Source organism: Tiliqua scincoides, chromosome 1 (assembly GCF_035046505.1).
Source record: "Tiliqua scincoides isolate rTilSci1 chromosome 1, rTilSci1.hap2, whole genome shotgun sequence".
Classification (NCBI taxonomy): Eukaryota; Metazoa; Chordata; class Lepidosauria; order Squamata; family Scincidae; genus Tiliqua; species Tiliqua scincoides.
Genome location: NC_089821.1, coordinates 280,930,550 through 280,950,924, shown reverse-complemented (window position 1 = coordinate 280,950,924; position 20,375 = coordinate 280,930,550). Strand labels below are relative to the sequence as shown.

The window sequence follows — 20,375 nt, the reverse complement described above, 5'->3', positions numbered from 1 at the left end:
CAGGCCCGGCCGACGCAAACGCATTCAACAGATGGGAACATTTCAAGAATACTGTTTACAACACCGCCTTGTCCATATTGGGCAAGAAGACCAACAAGGCGGCAGACTGGTTTGAAGCCCACTCTGAGGAGTTGACACCAGTCATTGAGGAAAAGAGGAGAGCTCAAGCAGCATACAAGGCCTGTCCCAGTGAGCGCAACCTGCAGGTCCTCCGAGCTGCTCGCAGCAAAGTCCAGCAGACTGCCAGGAGATGTGCTAATGACTACTGGCTCCAGCTCTGTTCCCAGATACAGATAGCAGCTGACACGGGCAACATCAAGGGGATGTATGATGGTATCAAGCAGGCCCTAGGTCCAACACAGAAGAAAATTGCCCCTCTGAAGTCTGCCACAGGCGAGGTCATCCAGGATCGGGCGCAGCAGATGGAACGCTGGATGCAGCACTACTCTGAGCTATATTCCAGATAAAATGTAGTCACCGAAGAAGCACTGAACAACATTGAGTGCCTGCCTGTGTTGGAGGAGCTTGACAGTGAACTAACCCTAGAAGAACTTCACGTGGCCCTGGACTCCCTTGCCTTTGGCAAGGCACCTGGAAAAGACAGCATCTCTGCTGAAGTCCTAAATTGCTGCAGAGAGATCATCATCACTGAGCTGCATGAAATCCTCTGTCTCTGCTGGAGAAAAGGTGGAGTACCTCAGGACATGAGGGATGCAAACATCATCACGCTGTACGAGAACAAAGGTGACAGGGGTGACTGCAACAACTACCGCAGCATCTCTCTCCTTAGCATTGTAGGAAAGCTGTTTGCCAGAGTTGCACTAAAGAGGCTCCAGGTACTTGCAGAGAGCGTCTATCCAGAATCGCAGTGCGGATTCCGAGCCAACAGGTCCACCACTGATATGGTATTCTCCCTTAGACAACTGCAGGAGAAATGCAGGGAACAACGACAGCCACTCTTTATAGCCTTCATAGATCTCACAAAGGCTTTCGACCTGGTCAGCAGGGACGGCCTCTTCAAGATTCTCCCCAAGATTGGATGTTCATCTAGGCTCCTCAGCATCATCAGATCTTTCCACAAGGACATGAAAGGCACTGTTGTCTTTGATGGCTCCACATCAGACCCCTTTGACATCCGAAGCGGAGTGAAGCAGGGCTGTGTTCTTGCGCCAACCTTGTTTGGGATTTTCTTCGCTGTCCTGCTGAAGCATGCCTCTGGATCTGCAACAGACGGCTTCTATCTCTGGACCAGATCAGACGGAAAGCTCTTCAACCTTTCCAGACTGAGAACAAAGTCCAAAGTGCAGCTGAAATGTCTGCGTGACTTCCTCTTTGCCGACGATGCAGCTGTCACTACCCACTCTGCCAAAGATCTCCAGCAGCTCATGGATCGTTTTAGCAAGGCCTGCCAAGATTTTGGACTGACGATCAGCCTGAAGAAAACACGGGTCATGGTTCAGGATGTGGACTCACCTCCCTGCATTACAATCTCTGCGCATGAACTGGAGGTTGTCCATGACTTTGTGTACCTTGGCTCAACGATCTCCGACACTCTTTCTCTCGATACCGAGCTAAACAAACGCATTGGTAAAGCAGCTACCATGTTTTCCAGACTCACAAAGAAAGTCTGGTCCAACAAGAAGCTGACAGAACATACCAAGATTCAGGTCTACAGAGCTTGCGTCCTGAGTACCCTTTTGAACTGCAGCGAGTCATGGACTCTTCGCTCACAACAGGAGAGGAAACTGAACACATTCCACATGTACTGCCTCCGACGCATCCTCAGCATCACCTGGCAGGACAAAGTTCCAAACAACACAGTCCTGGAACGAGCTGGAATCCCTAGGATGTATGCACTGCTAAAACAGAGACGCCTGCGTTGGCTCAGTCATGTCGTGAGAATGGATGATGGCCAGATCCCAAAGGATCTCCTCTATGGAGAAATCATGCAAGGAAAGCGCCCTACAGGAAGACCACAGCTGCAATACAAGGATCTGCAAGAGGGATCTGAAGGCCTTAGGAGTGGACCTCAACAGGTGGGAAACCCTGGCTTCTGAGCGGCCCGCTTGGAGGAAGGCTGTGCAGCATGGCCTTTCCCAGTTTGAAGAAACACTTGGCCAACAGACCGAGGCAAAGAAGGAAGGCCCACAGCCAGGGAGACAGACCAGGGACACACTATACTTGCTCCCAGTGTGGAAGGGATTATCACTCCCGAATCGGCCTTTTCAGCCACACTAGATGCTGTTCCAGAATCACCATCCAGAGCGCGATACCATAGTATTTCGAGACTGAATGTTGCCAACAACATTTATTTATTTAAAAGATTTCTACCCTGCCTTTCCTCTGCTGAATGGAGATGCCCAAGGCAGCTTACAATTTATAGAATTAAAAAAAATACAAAGTACAGTAGAGTAAAAAATAGAAAATACAACAAAAGAAAAAGAAAATACAATGGAAAAAAGAAGAATAAAAAATGGAATGTAAAAAAGAAGAATGGAAATGGAAAAAAGAAGAATACAAAAAGCAAATACAATACAAAAGAACTGCTATAGAGACACATGATGAAGACATCCCAGAAGCAAAACAAAACAGAAATGTTTTAAGCCCTTGCCAAAATGCCACGAGGGAGGGGTAGATCTTAATTCCCCCGGTAGGGAGTTCCATAACTGTGGCACCACTACTGAGAAGGCTTGCCCCTGTGCCGCCATCCCCCTAACTACCTGAATTATAGCTACCTGATGCTGGTGTGGTATGAAGGAGAGCATTGCAGGGGTCCAGTGGGCTCCAAGTAGGTTGTGGACTGGCTTGATGCAATGCTCAGTGTACCCCTTCCTGCTCTCCACTGATTTACTGGGTCAGCAGCTGGATGGGAGTGGGGAGATTGGGAGCTATCCAGAAATTATTTAGAAGATTATTTCTTGCCTTCTCATGGTTTATTTTCAACTAGATTTTTGCTTGTTTGTTTTTCCTCAGAGATACCAAAGCTGAGAGAATACATTAGGGAGATCTACTTGAAGGAGAAGAAGAAGGTGGTGTCTGAATATGTGGCAGATGCTTACGGCATTCACCAGCTTGCTGAGAATTTTGGATCTGAAGAACGTCTTGTGGTATGACGTAGATTAGAACAAATTCTGTTGCCAAAACCTGTGGACTCTGTGGTTGGATGAAGAGCCCAGTCTTGAACTTGGTCAGCACTGGTGCACATTTAGGGCACCTGGCGAGTAAGGAGTGCTGAGCTAGACCCATGCCAGTCAGGCGCTGGGTTTAGTGCCAGCAGAAAGAGGATGTGCCGCTGCCGGGAGTGAGTGCAACTGCCAGGTGGTGGTGTGGCCTCTGGGGTGTGGGCGAGGGTGGAACAAGGGCAGAGGGAGGGCGGGATGGGAGGAATCAGGGTTGGAACTTTGCTTCGACTTATCCTGAACTCCATGTTGGGCCAGAAGGACCAACATGGCGTCTCTCAAGTCTGCTCTGGCAAAATAGCCGGTGCAGACTTAAGATGTCCTATTGTGGGCCTGGGGGAAGGGAATGAAAGTACCCTTCCCCTGAGGAGACCTCTGAGGAGACCTCCGACTTCTTCCTGGCACCTGCTGGATAGAACAGCTCTGCTTTGGTACCACTACTCCAGCGTGCACCAGGAAGCCTAGGATTGGGGTGTGAGTAACTAAGAGACTTGCAATCAATGATTTGGCTGGTTTGTTCAAGTCAGAATGTAAAATTGGCTACACAATGCAATATCCTTGGCCTCTCTGCCCCTTCAGTTCCTAACTCAGGTGCCTCTACTATCTGTCTTTTCTCCCTGCCAGACAGAGGGGAATTCTCATGGGGAGAGTTGCACCCCCATTACTGTCTTCCATTCTGGTGCCTGGGTGACATGCTTTCTGTTGTCCTCCTAGGAGCAGCATTTTCAGGAGAGTGGTGTGGAAGCATTTGTGAACAGTGAAGTTGACACTTTGATGCAGAACCTTGAAAGATGTTTTGGTGAGCTAGAACAACCGCTCTGTGATGGTGTGGAATATGCCAAAAGATCCTGCAAGAGCAGGGTCAACAAGTTTCTCACAGTAAGGAAAAATCCTCAATGTGTTTGTATTTGTCAGACTGACAACCTGATTCTAATCACACCCTCTGGAAGTTTTCCAAACGAGGCAGAGAAATGAACTGGACAAAAGATTTGTAAGAATAATTCAGTTCTCAGATTTCAATTGCTTGTGCATTGGAGTCCTTTAGCATTGGCTTTTTTTTCATTGGAAGGAGAATTAAAAGAGAAGTTCCACATAGCACAGTGTTATTCAGCAGCATCCATCCTCTTGGCCATAATCCTTCTGTAATGTCTACTCCCAACAGTGTCCCATTCAGCAAAGATCCTTTCTTGTATGAATAAAACACTTCCTCTGAATTTCAGGCAGTTTTATTGCTCTCCTGGTCAGTGCAGCTGGGGATCAGTGCTCAGTTGCCCCTTAATTGCCTCTATTTAGTCAGATTTTGTTCCTTGCCTGTGTTGGATATGTTTGATGGCCCAGTCCTATCCAGCAGCAGAATGTACTTTCTGGCAGCAGAAATGTAGTGATGCTGGCAGGTGACATTCTACCAGTGAATGCAACTAGGCTGCTAGCTTCCAAGAAAAGAAAACAAGGCCGCTAGCGCAATGGCTGGTGACCATGAGTGAAGTCTGGCAGAGAGGCTTCTGTGTGCCAGTGCTGGAGAGTTGGCGGTGGGGGGGGGCGAGCGAGAGGAATAGGCATTTCTGGGCAGGGGAAGGGGTGGAACTGGGGGCAGGGAGGAGGCGGAAGAGGCGGATCCAGTGGCAGTGGCTTAAACCTGATCCTCTTTGGCAAACCTCCCTACATGTTAGTAGTGGGAGAGGTGAAACTCAGTGTGACTTACAGAGGGGTAAGGAAAATTATTTTTCCTTTTCCCTTCCAAGACTTCTGTTTGACCTCCACCACCACAGCATGTAGCACAGACTGTGTTGGCACAACCGCCTGCTGTGCTTGGGAAAAGCATAGAATTGGGCTGTTGTGATATTATAAGGTTGAATATCTTCCTACATCATGTCATTCCAGTAAAGCCTGGCCGCTCTAACCCTGGCCTGGGGGCCGGATCTGGGGTTCAGGCAGATCAGTCTGCATGGTGAATGGACCTTACGGTTCTCCCCAGGCACCATGTGAAGTTCTCCTCATTTGAAGGACAGGGATCCTGTGGGTAGTCGTGTCTGACCAGGTGCCCTGTTGTGTGGCCTTCTGGGATGCCAAGCAGCAGATTCAGCTGCCTAGAGCATCCCTGTTCCCCAGACGAGGAGGACTTCATGCGATACCTGGGCAGAATGCTCGGATGTGGTCTGGACAGGGACTGCATTGCCAGCACACAGCAGTCACGACTTTGAGCGCTGCTGCAATAAATAATAAAAATACTCCGTTTTGAACAAAAGCATCTCCTTTTGTCTCTCTCAAACACTTATATTTGTCAGTTTTTTAACTGAGTTCACCATATACCAAGTTCTGAAATGTGATCTGATCTTGAAGAAGGATGTCTCTCTTTTCCTCAGCCTGTAGCTCATGGCTGTCATAGTTGCTGTCAGAGGAAGTGTCTATTGTTTCCATGTCTTCCAAGAAAACAAAATAACCATATTGATGGGTCTACAGATACCCAATCACCTCCTTTATCATACCCACTGGAGGTCCACAAAGGTGCTAGCTTAGGAGACTTCCAATAAATGTGCAAGGCATCAGCCCTCTGATTTCCACATCTCCAGCAGATTAACTACGGAATAAATCTGACTAAGCCTGTGTGGAGTCATATCACATCTAAACAGAAATTTGAACGCACTCTTAAGGAGAGTGGCATCTTTTGAATTTTTTCATTTTGTCTGTGCTCACAGCTATCTTAGATCAAAGCCACAGTTAGGCTAGCCACTGCTTAGGGAAACCCTGAACTGCCTCTAAAGGGGTGGATGAGAGTGAACAATCTGAGACTGAATCCCTAGCTGTGGGTAGGAAGCACTGATGCTCTGGGAGGAGAAATTCAGTCTGTTCTAGACAGTCACACTCTTCTTGAAAGAATAACTATGTTTCTTGGGAGTCTTCCTGGATCTGAAACTGTCCCTGATTACCCAGGAGGCTAATTTACTGGCTTCAGCATTACCTGGAGAAATTGAAACTAGCATCAGCATATGATCACAGATGACTCGACCATATGATCCATGCACTGGTCTTATCCAGGCTAGGCTATTGCAATGCACTGTATGTGGGGATACCCTTTTAAATGGTATGGAATCTTCACTGGGATCAGAATATCACCACCAGATTACTGGGAGGTGAGAGCATGTTGTATCTGTTGTGCATCAATTATACTGCTTATGAATTTGCTTCTGGGCCCAATTTCAACTCCTGGCCTTGGCTGTCAATGCCCATAACCATTTAGAATCAAGTTGTATGAAAGACCTTCAACTTTCTTCTACAGAGGCCCTGCCCTCTGGCACTCCATTGACAGGTATTCATTTGATGGGCACAAGAGACAGGGCCTGTTAGGTGGATACTCCATAGTTATTCAACTTCTTTTCTAGAGATCTGTACAGGGTCCTTAATTGCCTCTCTTTTAAGAAAACTCTAAAAACCATTTTATTTTGCAAAGCTTTCTTTGTAGGCTCACCTACTGGTTTATTTGAACTCACTCTTTTCAATTATTCAGAAAGAAAATGGGTACCGAGGTTTCCACAAGACCCTGAAAGCTGTGTGCTTGAAAAATGGTGTGTATGTCTCCAAGACATTTGCACGCATTGATTTCAATGAAGATCTTGCCACGCCTATCTATGACAAAATTAGTGGACATTTTGGCAACGTATTCAGGTGAGAGAAACTCTCTCCAGTCAGCTATGGTGCTTCTCATGTTGAACTTTTCTTGATCTTTCTTGAATGGGTCACCTTACACTTGGAGCCCTTCCTTCAGGGATTTTACCAAGCTCCAGTGTAGTCTGCCTTCCATTCTTCTAGGGAGGTTTCCCATTAAGAAAGCATCCGGAACTCTTGTTAAATCTCAGGCAGATGGCCAGGCTTTGTCCTGGGGAAGAAGGTCCATTCCAGTGGCGTAGCTAATGATTGTGTAGCCCGGTGCCAAGCTCAAAAGGTTGACCCAGAAGTGATGTCACAACTGGAAGTGACGTCATGCCCAAGCTTTTTAAAAAGTGAAAATTGGGAGGAACCCACCTCCTACTCCCAGCAGCTTGCCACCCACTTGCTCTGCTGCCTCCCCCCAGTCAGTGGCATAGCTAAGGCATCTATCTGCTACCTGGGGTCAAAGAAGATTTGTAGCCCTCCCCAGACAAAATCAATTATAATTAAGTAAATAAATAAAAAGTGTGCCCCTGATTGGTTCAAAACACTGTGCTGGGGTGAAGAGGGGTGAAGAGGGATGGTTATATTTAGCAAGAGGGACACCACTTGAAAAGGTGCCTTTTTACCCAGTGAGCAGGGGTAACTGCATTAAGATACATGAAAATGTGAGTGGACTCATATTAAAACCTTATTGGTTTCATGCTGTATCATGATAACATGTCATTGCATCATGTCAATAACATATCATTGGCTCTTAGAACAATCAGTCTCATAGGTCAAAGAAAATCCACTTGTTTCATAAGGTAGTTGTGTTTTCATTTTCTGGTTAATTGGCCATAACTTTTGATAGAATACAGATATTCCAATGCAGTTTGCTTCATTGCATTCAGCATTAAATCACCTTTCCAATGATTTATAATATTATGGTATTATTCATACATACCAAGATTTTCACAATTAGGTCACTACTGTCAAGCTCAGTATGTTGCCCCCCTAAAGCTTGATGCCCAGTGCAACTACTACTCCCTGCACCTCCTTAGCTACGCCACTGGTCCATTCAAAAGTCAAATTCCAGTTTCATAACACCATTTATAAAATGCTTTGTAGTGTAAGATCCTGAAATGGTAAACAATTGAAATGTTAGAAACATAAAACCAGGAACTCCAGTAAAAAAGGAAAAGATTCACAACTTTAAAAAGAGCAGCTGAACAGAAAGCAGCCAGTAAGCAAAAGCTTGTTATAACCAGAAGGAGCCAGCAAAATCAATAGCAAACCAGGCAAAATTATAATGTCTTAAGACCTTGTTGGAAGACAGGGTGTGTTGGGAGGGAGCTCCACAAGTGCAGCATGACGGCTGAGAAGGATCTGCCTCTGATAACTCCCAACTGTATTTGCATAAGTGGCAGGCTGGAGAGCAGCAGAGCTATCAACATTTATTCTGTCATTCAAACAGGACCAAACGTCCCACGAGACAAAGTCTGTGGCTACACCTGCAGGCATTTAAAAATGAGGTGAAAAAGAAGATAGATGAAATTGGAAAGAGACACAAGTTACCAGAAAGCAAGACTGACACATGCACTCGTGAAGTAAGTCCAAATGGAAAGGAACAAGCAAGGCTTTTAAGGAGGGAAAGGAATTAAGAAGGGAAGGAGAAGAAAACAAGAAAAGGACAAGATGGCTGCCATATTTACTCTAGTTCAGCTTCCTGTAGGTCAGATGCCTTAAAAGCACTCAAGACTACAAGATATCCATCCCAGTAAAGATATCCAACAAGATATCCACCAAGACAACAAGATATCCATCCCACTGTTGCCACTCCCCTGCACCTAGCATTTAGAAATAGGCTTCCTCTAATACCCAGAGGTTGCATATAGTCATCATGGCTTGTAACCTGTGATGGACTTTTCATCCAGAAATCTGTCCAATCTCTTTTTACAGGCATCTGGGCCAGATGCCATCACCATATCCTGTGGCTCAAATTTCTCCCAACACTCAATTTTAGTGGATGTTCCCTGGTTCTGGTGTTGTGTGAGAGGGAAAAGATTCATTATCCATTCTATCCACACCCTGCATAGTTTTATATTTCTCAATCATGTCCTCCCCCCAGCACCTTCTTTCTAGAAGAGCCCCAAATACTGTAGCCCAGGAGTGTCAAACAAATGCCAAATGATTTGGCATTTTGGGGCCAAATGCAGCCCCTGGAAGCAATTTATCTGGCCCCGTTATAATTGGGCTCTCTCATATCTTCAAAATATCAACAAGATTTGCATATTTCCTCTTCTGTTATTTGCAGCTAATGAGTTTGTATGTGAGAACAAAGTACGTATTTCTGGCCATCATCTGCTTAATGATGTCAGTTCCTGCTTAATGATGTCACTTCTGGCCCTCCGTGGGCACCAAGAATGATAACTTTGGCCCTCTGTATGAGTTTGACATCCCTGCTATAGTCTTTCCTTATAAGGGAGGTGCTCCAGCCCAGTAATCATTTTGGTCACACTCTCCTATACCTTTTCCAGTTCCAGTATATTGTTTTTGAGATGTGGTAACCACAACTGGACACAGTATTCCTGATTTGGTTTTACCATCAATTTATACAATAGCATAATAATATTGGCAGTTTTATTCTCAATCCCTTTTAAAAATTATCCTGAGCCTGGAATTGGCCTTCACAGCTGCTGCACACTGGGTTGACACTTTCATTGAGCTGTCCACCTTCATCCCAAGATCTTCAGAATCAGCTCCCTAAGCATCACCTGTCCAGTATCTCTCTCTCTCTCCTTCTAGGTTAAGTTATAGCTTTAAGTTACAACTTTAAACTTAACTTTAAACTTAAGTTTAATGTAGACTTAAATTAGATTAAAGTTAGACAAATGAGAGATTACACATATCTTGGCACTTTCAGTGAGGCACATGGTTCCAGGAGGCACACTCACTGCTCATAGAGAGTCCTACTGAATTAGGGTGACCAAATACAATGGAGGACAGAGTGCCTACACCTTCAACCATTGTATAGAAGAGGGAATTTTGGCAGGTCCAGGTCAACATGAAAGGGTTTAAAAAGATGCACTTACCAAAATTCCCTCTTCTATACAACAGTTAATGGTATAGGCACTCTGTCTTCCATTATATCTGGTCACCCTGTACTGAATGCTATGGAATTTACTTCTGGGTAGACATGCATAGGATTGTGCATATATTTTGACTTCTTATCTTCCTAGTCTATGTTCATGGGTAACTCAATGGTTTTCATGTTTGATCACTCACAGACATCACTGCAATTTAGTTTTAACCTTGGAACCACTAAATTCTGTGCTTTCCTGGAGCACAGATGGCCCCCTCATTCTTCAGCCTAGGGTGGTTGCCTGAACGGCCCCTCCTGACCAAGGAATTTAAGTCAGATAGAGGTTGAAAGAGAAGATGTTTCAGACCTCATTGATAAATTAAAGATCAATAAGTCACCGGGCCCTGATGGCATCCACCCAAGAGTTATAAAGGAATTAAAGAATGAAGTTGCTGATCTCTTGACTAAATAAATAAATAAATAATGAGCTATTTATATACTGCCTTTCTGGTCATCGGATTACTCCTCTGACTTTATTCAAGGCGGTTTACATAGACAGGCATCTCTAAATCCCTCGAGGGGATTTTTACAATGATAAAGGTTCTCTCTTTCAAGAACCATCAACATTTCAGAATGGATCTTCCTGGTTTGGTCTCACTTCTGGCCTCCAGTTCTCCCACGCAGGCTGGCAAGCAGCTCCATCTCTCACATGGAGGGCAGGAGTAAGAGCAGGTGGAATCACTCAGCTTGGCTTGTCAGCTGCTTCAAGGTCTTGCAATTCTCAGCCATTCAGGGAGCTGCCAGTGTCCTCGAACTGACGACCTTCTGATGTTATCTTTGGCCTAACGGAGGCTCTACCCTCTAGACCAGACCTCCTGCCCTTTTCCCTCAAAATATGCAACTTGTCCCTCAAAAGGGCCACGGTGCCAGAGGATTGGAGGATAGCAAATGTCATACCAATCTTTAAAAAGGGAAAGAGGGGGGACCTGGGAAACTATAGGCCGGTCAGCCTAACATCTATACCGGGTAAGATGGTGGAATGCCTCAACAAAGATAGGATCTCAAAACACATAGACAAACAGGCCTTGCTGAGGGAGAATCAGCATGGCTTCTGAAAGGGTAAGACTTGCCTCACAAACCTTTTAGAATTCTTCGAAAAGGTCAACAGGCATGTGGATGCAGGAGAACCTGTGGACATTATATATCTGGACTTTCAGAAGGCGTTCGACACGGTCCCTCACCAAAGGCTACTGAATAAACTCCACAGTCAGGGAATTAGAGGGCAGGTCCTCTCCTGGATTGAGACCTGGTTGAAGACCAGGAAACAGAGAGTGGGTGTCAATGGGCAATTTTCACAATGGAGAGAGGTGAAAAGCGTTGTGCCCCAGGGATCTGTCCTGGGACCTGTGCTTTTCAACCCCTTCATAAATGACCTGGAGACAGGGATGAGCAGTGAGGTTGCAAAGTTTGCAGACAACACCAAACTTTTCCATGCACTGAAGACCAGAAGTGATTGTGAGGAGCTCCAGAAGGATCTCTCCAGACTGGCAAAATGGCAGATGCGTTTCAATGTAAGTAAGTGTAAAGTCATGCACATTGGGGCAAAAAAAATTGAAACTTCACATATAGGCTAATGGGTTCTGAGCTGTCTGTGACAGATCAGGAGCAAGATCTTGGGGTGGTGGTGGACAGGTCGATGAAAGTATCGACCCAATGTAAAGCAGTAAAGCAGTGTCGGCAGTAAAGAAGGCCAATTCTATGGTTGGGATCATTAGAAAAGGTATTGAGAACAAAATGGCTAATATTATAATGCCGTTGTACAAATCAATGGTAAGGCCACACCTGGAGTATTGGATCCAGTTCTGGTCGCCACATCTCAAAAAAGGCATAGTGGAAATGGAAAAGGTGTAAAAGAGAGCGACTAAGATGATTACTGGGCTGGGGCACCTTCCTTATGAGGAAAGGCTATGGCGTTTGGGCCTCTTCAGCCTAGAAAAGAGATGTCTGAGGGGGTACATGATTGAGACATCCAAAATTATGCTTGGGAAGGATAAAGTGGATAGAGAGATGCTCTTTACACTCTCACATAACACCAGAACCCGGGGGACATCCACTAAATTTGTTGGAAAGGTTAGGACAGACAAAAGAAAATATTTCTTTACTCAGCGTGTGGTCGGTCTGTGGAACTCCTTGCTGCAGGATGTGGTGACGGCATCTGGCCTAGATGCCTTTAAAAAAGGGATTGGACAAGTTTCTGGAGGAAAAATCCATTACGGGTTACAAGCCATGATGTTTATGTGCAACCTCCTGATTTTAGAAATGGGCTATGTCAGAAGACCAGATGCAAGGGAGGGCACCAGGATGAGGTCTCTTGTTATCTGGTTTGCTCCCTTGGGCATTTGGTGGGCCGCTGTGAGATACAGGAAGCTGGACTAGATAGGCCTTTGGCCTGATCCAGTGGGGCTGTTCTTATATTCTTATGTTCTTATGTGGTTACAGTGGACAGTTCCACTGCCCCCTTCAGCTGCTGCTAACCCATTAAATCCAAGGAGAGAGCAGGAATGGATGAGCTGAATGCTATCCACTTGGTACTGGTCCCCTTGGTCAGGTCAGAGTGAGGAACATTTGATGGTATCACGTGCTCCTGCACAGTCAGTTTAGGAAGGTAATTTCTGCAATAAAGCTCTTTTCAAGAAAATCACAGAACTTTAAATTGATCCCCACAGATGGAGGTTATGCTGACGAAGCTTAAAAAGAAAATTCTCCGCAGGAAGAAAGCCATCTACGATACTCTTCCACTCTCCATCCAAAATGATTTGAAGCCCCATTATGAAGGTAGGAAATTTTCCAGTAGGACAGTTTATTTAGATTAATTCATTAATTTAAATAATTTTCATGCTACTTTTTTTATTATAATCGCATTATAGTATTGGCAGTTTTATTCTCATTCCCTTTTTAAATGATCCTGAGCATGGAATTGGCCTTCTTCACAACTGTTGACAGTTTCATTGAGCATTTCATTCATCAACACTCCAAGTTCTTCTTCCTCATCTGTCACAGACAGCTCAGAACCCATTAGTGTATATGTGAAGTTTTACTTTCTAGCCCCAACATGCCTTACTTTTCGATTACTTACATCTGCCATTTTGCTGCTCATTCCCCCAGTTTGGAGAGATCCTTCTTCACAATCCTTTCTTCTCTTCACTACATGGAAAAGTTTAGCATCATTCACAAATTTAGCTACATAGAATTTGCCTTCTTCACCACTTCTGTGTACTGGATCGACACTCTCATTGAACTGTGCACTACCACCCCAAGATCCCTCTCCTGATCTGTCACAGACAGCTCAGAACCCATTAGCCTATATGTGGAGTTGTGATTTTTTGTCCCAATATGCATGACTTTACACTTACTTACATTGAAACACATCTGCCACTTTGCTGCCCATTCTCCCAGTTTGGAGAGATCCTTCTGGAGCTCCTCACAATCTCTTCTGGTCTTCACCACTCAAAAAGTTTGGTGTTGTCTGCAAACCTGGCCACCTCGCTGCTTAACCCTGTCCCCAGGTCATTTATGACCTGCATCGTGATCTCCTGGTTGAGGAAAACCTTCCTCTTGTCTGGGTTTAATTTCAATCTTGGCCTCATCCAGAATTGAACTGCTTCTAGACAGTGCCCCTGACTCCTTGGAAACTGTTGGAAAGGACAGATGGAGTTGGTGTCATCCACATATTGGTGACACCCCACTCCAAATCCCTGGATGACCTCCCCTGGTATCTTAATGCAGATATTAAACAGCATGGGGGACAGAATGGGTCTCTGTGGCCTCACAAGTCAGTGACAGGGTGCTCAACAGGTGCCCTCTAGTCTTACTATTTGTTCCTTATCCATAAAGAAGGAAGGAGTGAAACTAATGCAAAACACTGCCTCCATTCCCCCATGCCCAAAAGCAGCCAGCTGGTCCAGGAGACACCATGGTTGCAGAGAAGTTCAGCTGGATCAACAGGGATGCACTCCCTCATCTAGTCCTCAGTGCAGATCAGGAAGAGGCAAATTACCACCCTCTTTAAGGATTTTGGCAGGACGCCCTCCCTGAGAGATGCATTCACTGCCCTCCCCATCTATTCAGCCAGGCGTTCCAGGGTTAATTGTAATAGCCATGTTGGGCAAGGACTGAAAGAAGAAGCAACCGGCCTCACACTCCAGAGAACGCTGTCTGCACCCTCAGGCCTTATGAACTGAAAATAATCCCAAATGATTGAATAGGCAGGTGCCCGAGGGACATCTATAGACCCTGGTAATGCAGAGTCCAAGTTCAGATGGATCTGAGTGATTTCTTTGCAAAATGCTTTGCAGAAGCAGTCAGAGGACGCAATCCTAACTAGTAGTTAGGCTGTAAAGCACTTTCGCGCCACCCTGGATGCAGTTAGGCCGGTGCAAGGAATTTGCGCCAGCCTAACCGTGCTGTCATGGGCCCCGGGGATGGTGAGTTTGTGCCAGCTGAGCTCAGCCGGTGCAGAGGTCTGGGAGGGGTGTGTGGAGGGCAGAGAGGAGATGTTTCGGGGCAGGGGGAGGGTGGGCGGCAGGCGGTCCCGGGGGCAGGCAGGGAGCAGGAGGCAGGGCCTGGATTCAGCTGTTATGCAGGATCCTAACCCCGTTCCCGGGCAGCCTGGGCCAGCACTGGGCTGCTCAGATTTGTGCTACCTCTGGAGGTGGCGCAGACCTGAGTAGCCCCATTTGGGGCTGCAGTGGCTCTCCCCGGGGTAAGGGGAAATGATCCTCAAGGAACACCAGTGGTTTTGCTGCTGCCTCAACCCCATTGGGGCTTCTGCATCTGTGAAATATCAGGCATATAGTTTCAGCCAACAGCTTTTTATGGTATGTGGTGCATCTTTCAATGCTTTCGTTACACAACTGAATCCCAGTGTTTCTTTTGGAAATAACAACAAAGAAAAAAAGTCAAACTTTTTGAAAGAAAAGATTGACATGATGAGGCTTCACTTCAGCTTTATGTCACAGACGGGGAGAAGGACATTTGAACTGGCCTGTTATGCCCAGGTTGTGTGGCATCTGTCTCCAGCAGCAGGCACCAAATACCCTGGCGAGCTCATCAGCAGGCACAGTGGGGATGGCCAGTGTTGAAACGTGTTCCACCTTAACCCTTTCTCTTCAACTTTCTCATTTGGCTCCTCTTGTTTCCACAGTGGCCTCCAACGTTAGGGGGGCCAGATCCTGTGATCAGATGAAGATGATCCTCAGGGAGAATATTGAGAGGGAGGTGAGGAATAACATGTTTGAGAAGGCCAAATTAAAGATGAAGAGCCACCTCTTGAAACTGAAGGTAAGCTGGGGAGCTGCTTATCTCTGTGGAGAACATGAGGAACACCTGCTGGGTCAAAGCAGAACTGGGTCTAGCCCAGCTCTCTCTCTCTCTCTGTCAGGAATGTTGAACATTTTCCTGCTTGATGATGTCACTTCCAACCATGACATCACTTCCGGTGGGCCCCGACAGACTGTCTTTCTAAAAAGTGGGTCCTGGTGCTAAAAGATTTGAGAAGCATTGCCTTTTGCTACCCAAGAACTACTGCGCCAGCTGGCAGCCCAGTACCAGTAACTGCCCTTCTTTTTCCTTTCCAGCCTTTCTCCATCTTCGCCCACTTCCCTTCCCTGAGAACATGGAGAAACTTTTGCTCCAGTATCCACTCAGTGGGTGCCCTTGAGCAGAAAGCCACTGCACCAGTTCCTGTTAGGCAGCCATCCTTCTGGGAACCGCTGTGCAGTGCACCCTCTTCTCCTGGAGAGCAACCTCAGCTGCCTCGTCCTGCTTTCCTCCCTGGAGCCAGCTGTGGCTACAGCCTAGAGCAGCCATTTTCAACCACTGTGCTGTGGCACACTGGTGTGCTGCGAGTGGGCCATAGGGGTGCCACAGAAATTTGGGGGAACGTCATTTATTAATAGGGCCAATAATAGGGCCATGGGAGATGTGAGCTTCCACTTGCAGCATGGTATGCCTTGTCAATTGTCAAAAACCTGGTGGTGTGCCTTGACCATTTTAGTGCCTTTTCAGTGTGCCATGAGATGAAAAAGGTTGAAAATCACTGGCCTAGAGCTTGGGTTTTCTTTCAAGCCTGTTCCACCTTTGTACTACTCTTTATAACCCAGAGATATATTGGTCTGGGCAACCCAGCCTTCAGCCCCTACATCAAACTTCCATGTGCATACATTATGCATGCTCTGAAAAGCACACCAGTAACCACTGGTCCCTTGAGGACAATACGGTCTACCATGGCTGTGGTGTTCCAGTGTTCTCAGGTGGTGACCTGGTGATCCTTTTACCTGGGGATTGAACTGGCCGTGTCTGTACAGTTGGTATTCTTCACAATGGGTCAGTAACAGTTTTGAATGTGACCTACTCTGTGTTTCGCAGGAAGAGATTGTGACTACGCTGAAGAAAGAAGTTTCCATTGTGCTCAAGCTGGCCTTATTGCAGCAGGAACAGCTGGCTGTGATGTTGCCAGGTAAATATTAGAGAAGCATGAGATCAATATTTTAACTAAATGAGCCACAGCTGCAAAACACACCAAGAGGCATAACAGATTTGTGCTTCCTGACGTAAACACGTGTCTTGACCAGTTATGTGGAAGGGTATATTTTGAAGCTTCCAATCGTCTGCCACTGAACTCAAATCACAGACTCTTTGATCTTGACTAAATGCCAGCCAGATACCTTAAGGAGCACACAAGACAACAAAATACTTGTATCCTGTTGCCACTCTCTTGAGTGGTGACTGCTCCATTCTGAGAGGCTGTTTACATTGCTTTGTGCCAAAGTTCATGTCAGATATGAATGCATGTTTTAGACCAGCAGTCTCCAAACGGGAGACCACTGCGCACTGAAAACAGCCTCTCTGGCGCAACCGAAGCTGTTCCGCAGGGGAGCCTGCTATCATCACCTCCTATCGCCCTCAATGTTCGCAATTGAACATTAAACTCCGCCCAGCTGTGTCTACCAGGAAATACAGGTGCAGGGTCTGCTGGGTGGCAGCAGCTGGGTGGAGTGATCACTGGGGAAGATTGACAATAGCCTTCTCATCACTCCTCTGCTTCACATTGCTCCTTTGCAAAGAAGGCGGAGTCTAAATACACGTAAAGTGTAGGTTGGCCTTTAGTACCAAAGATGAGTTCCCTGTTTTCATTTCATGAATGCTGGAGGGCTTCATGCCAACTTTGTAAATCAGCATGATATTGACCATGGCCTTCATGCAAAGCTAAGGGAGCTGCTATGCAGTAACAGAGCTTTGTCTGTTGATATTTACTTATTTATTGGATTTATAAACACCTTATCCAAAGCTAATAAAACAAAAGTGATGGACAGCAATACAAAAAGCAGGTTAAAACATCTAATACAACAAGAATAAAACCACTAAAGCAACACAAAGAAATCTGTACACAGTAAAACAGGGTCACTACCCAAATCATCCCTTCTCAAAAGCCACGTGAAATAAATGTGTGTTTAAACCCTGCTGGAAACCATATACAAGTTGAGTCTCATGAGGGTTCTGTTCCCAGAACTCATCTGAATGGCAAAAATAGCACTATACCAGATCAATTCAAAAAACAAAGTGCTTTTCCTCAGGTGATTTAAAAATAGCCTTGCTGACCTTTGTGATGTTAAGATAGAGTCATTAAGAAGACAATCCAACAATCAGTCTCTCTCCAGACCCTTAGACAGGATTATCTTTCTTTCACATGTTCAGGGGAAGAGAGGAGGTCGCTTGGAGAGAGAATGCTTGATGGATTGTCAGCTGGCTGCCCTCTCTCTGACTATTATAAAGGACTGTTTTCCTTTAATTTAAAGGGGCCTTCTCATCATGTTGAGATAAAAATCTCTACAACAGTAAGAAAAGCATTTTAAAGGGGTGCATTTTTCCCCTTCTCCTGGGATCAGCACATTCCTTCTCATTTGCAGGGGCCATTCGTGTTTTGAATCAAATCCGTGTATAAAAATCCATATATAACAAGGTTCGACCTCTAGTGAGGGGCTGCTCTCAGGTCTTCTGGAAGTTTATTCCACAGACATGGTGCCACCACAGGAAAGGCCATGCACTTTGCTGCCATCCCCTTGGCTTCAGATGGCAACAGTACTCTAAGCAGGGTCCTATCTGATGATCGTAGGGGATGAGCAGGATATATCTGATCACATGAATTTTTAAAATCTTCTTTTGTTCCAGATATTGAGAAAGAGTGCAGAGGAATGAAGCACCTCTATGATGAGACATTGAGAACTACTCAGTAACAAAGAAAGGACGAGGAACATGGAGCTTCTTGCAGCACAATCCTATGCATGTCTGCTCAGAAGTTAATCACATTGTTGTCAGTTGGGCTTACTCACAGGAAAGTGTGCATAAGATTGCAGCCTTAAAGTTTTTGTTTTTGCTCTATAAAGTTTTGCTTTAGATCAGGGGTGTCCAAACATTTTGGCAGGAGGGCCACATCATCTCTCTGACACTGTCGGGGGCAGGGAAAGAAAATAATTAATTTACATTTAGAATTTGAATACATTTACATAAATGAATTATTAGAGATTGAACTTATATGAATGAATGAAGGTCTTGCAGTAGCTCAAGGCCTATAAAAGGCCTTGCACAAAGCAAGGCCGGCCTTTCCTTCACTGCCACTGCTATATCACAGATGTGAAACAGCAAGTAGTGGAGGGAGTCCTTGTCCCACAGCTCAGGTGAGAGGTTGAACAGTCATGTTGGGCCAGTGTGGGCTCCAGCAAGTCTCTGGAGGACCAGAGGCTCATTGGAGACTGGGGGCTCCCCAAGGGCCGGATTGAGAGCCCCTGAGGGTTTCAAGTGGCCCTCAGGCTGGGGTTTGGGCACCCCTGCTTTAGATTGTGCCCTGGAATTTTTGGAGGCTTTAGTATAGATCAGGGGTGTCCAAAGATTTTGGCAGGAGGGCCACATCAGCCCTCTGACACTGTGTCGGGGGCTGGGGGGGAAAGAATTAATTTACATTTAAAATTTGAATAAATTTACATAAGTTTACATAAATGAATATATTAAAGATGAGCTTATATGAATGAATGAAGGTCTTGCAATAGCTCAATGCCTATAAAAGGCCTTGCACCAAGCAAGGCTGGCCTTTCCTTTGCTGCCACTGCTGCATTACAGATGTGAAAAAGCAAGCAGTGGAGGGAGCTCTCATCCCACAGCTCACACGAGAGGTCAAACAGTCGCACTCATGCTGAGAGCAGTTGCATTGGGCCAGTGTGGGCTTCAACAAATCTCCCGAGGGCCAGAGGCTCATTGGAGACTGGGGGCTCCCTGAGGGCCACATTGAGAGGCCTCGAGGGCCACAAGTGGCCCTTGGGCTGGGGTTTGGGCACCCCTGGTATAGATAGTGGCCTGTGCTCTTGGTGGGAACAGTTAATGTGAAAGGGGCTTACCAGGTTGTTTTGCAAGCTTTTCTTAAATACAGATTTAGTTCATGGGCTCTTTTCATCATGAATTGAGGTTTCACAACAGATGTCAAAGGCAATCATTATAACAAGTCATGAGTAAAGGGTGACTGAAGCAGAACTAGGGAAACTGCGGGCCCCCAGGGAGCAGGCACAACTGCTCCAGGTTCTGAGAGCCTCAGCAGCTGTCTGTACACTCTGCTCATCATGCATTGAGTACCTGCCTGCTTGCTTAATGAAATGGGGGAATGGGGATCCAGCAGAACAGAGAGAGAGAGAGAGAGAGAGAGAGAGAGAGAAACGGTTTCTGTCTCCTCTTAGAGAAGCTTCATGAAAGAGGCCCTGTTACACTTCTGAATGACCGCTTTGCCTTCACTAGGTCTGTGTGATAGGCAGGTTTAATTACTAGCCCTATGCAGGGAGTCAACAAAACAGCTAAATGTGCCTTATAGTCATGCCATTTCTATATGAATATAATGTGTATGCTTCTGCTGGCTGTTTTATTTGAGAAACTCAGTAAACCATGGAAAAAGTCATCAGCTGTGTGTGGCCTCACATTCTATATGGGGACTTAGCTTCTGGTCTGCTTCAGGTTGTCTCACGGAGTGGAGTCTCTCCTCAAAGGTCCAGCGGGAAGCAAATGTGTTCTTGATTATAGTTGGCATCCTTCAGTCTCGGAAGACCACGGTGTCACGCTCTGAATGGTGGCTCTGGAACAGAGTGTCCTCTCCAGTGTGTGAAGCCTGGGTAAAGTAGATATGGAGGATAGACCGTTTCCCATGCAGCAAATCCCCCCTCTCCACGTCGCTGAAATGGTCCAATGGAAAGGCAGAGGCCAATACGGTTGGTTCCAGCGGCGTCGCAGGAGTTGCCAGAACGTGACTGTGTTCAGCCATGAACTGCCTCAGGGACTCCGGCTCTGGATTTTGCCTCGAGGTTGACTCCTGAAGCCTTTTCCTTAACTGGATGTAGCCACAAGGCAGTGGAGGTTTGATTATAGTATTGTGTTTGAAATGGATTTCTTTT

General features: G+C 46.0%; 1 protein-coding gene across 5 annotated transcripts in view; it reads left to right on the top strand.

The window, feature by feature from the left end:
- Window positions 1–19,885, top strand: part of NUGGC (nuclear GTPase, germinal center associated) — a 54,807-nt gene extending 34,922 nt beyond the window's left edge. For all 5 annotated transcript variants that reach the window (XM_066626735.1, XM_066626736.1, XM_066626732.1 and 2 more), the window contains 8 exons: window positions 2,974–3,107; window positions 3,894–4,058; window positions 6,685–6,842; window positions 8,281–8,413; window positions 12,615–12,723; window positions 15,092–15,228; window positions 16,315–16,405; window positions 18,118–19,885. In XM_066626735.1, coding sequence (XP_066482832.1) covers window positions 2,974–3,107; window positions 3,894–4,058; window positions 6,685–6,842; window positions 8,281–8,413; window positions 12,615–12,723; window positions 15,092–15,228; window positions 16,315–16,405; window positions 18,118–18,182 — 992 coding nt within the window. In that variant the 3' untranslated portion in view covers window positions 18,183–19,885. The remainder of the gene's footprint in view (window positions 1–2,973; window positions 3,108–3,893; window positions 4,059–6,684; window positions 6,843–8,280; window positions 8,414–12,614; window positions 12,724–15,091; window positions 15,229–16,314; window positions 16,406–18,117) is intronic.
- Window positions 19,886–20,375: the final 490 nt, after the last annotated feature.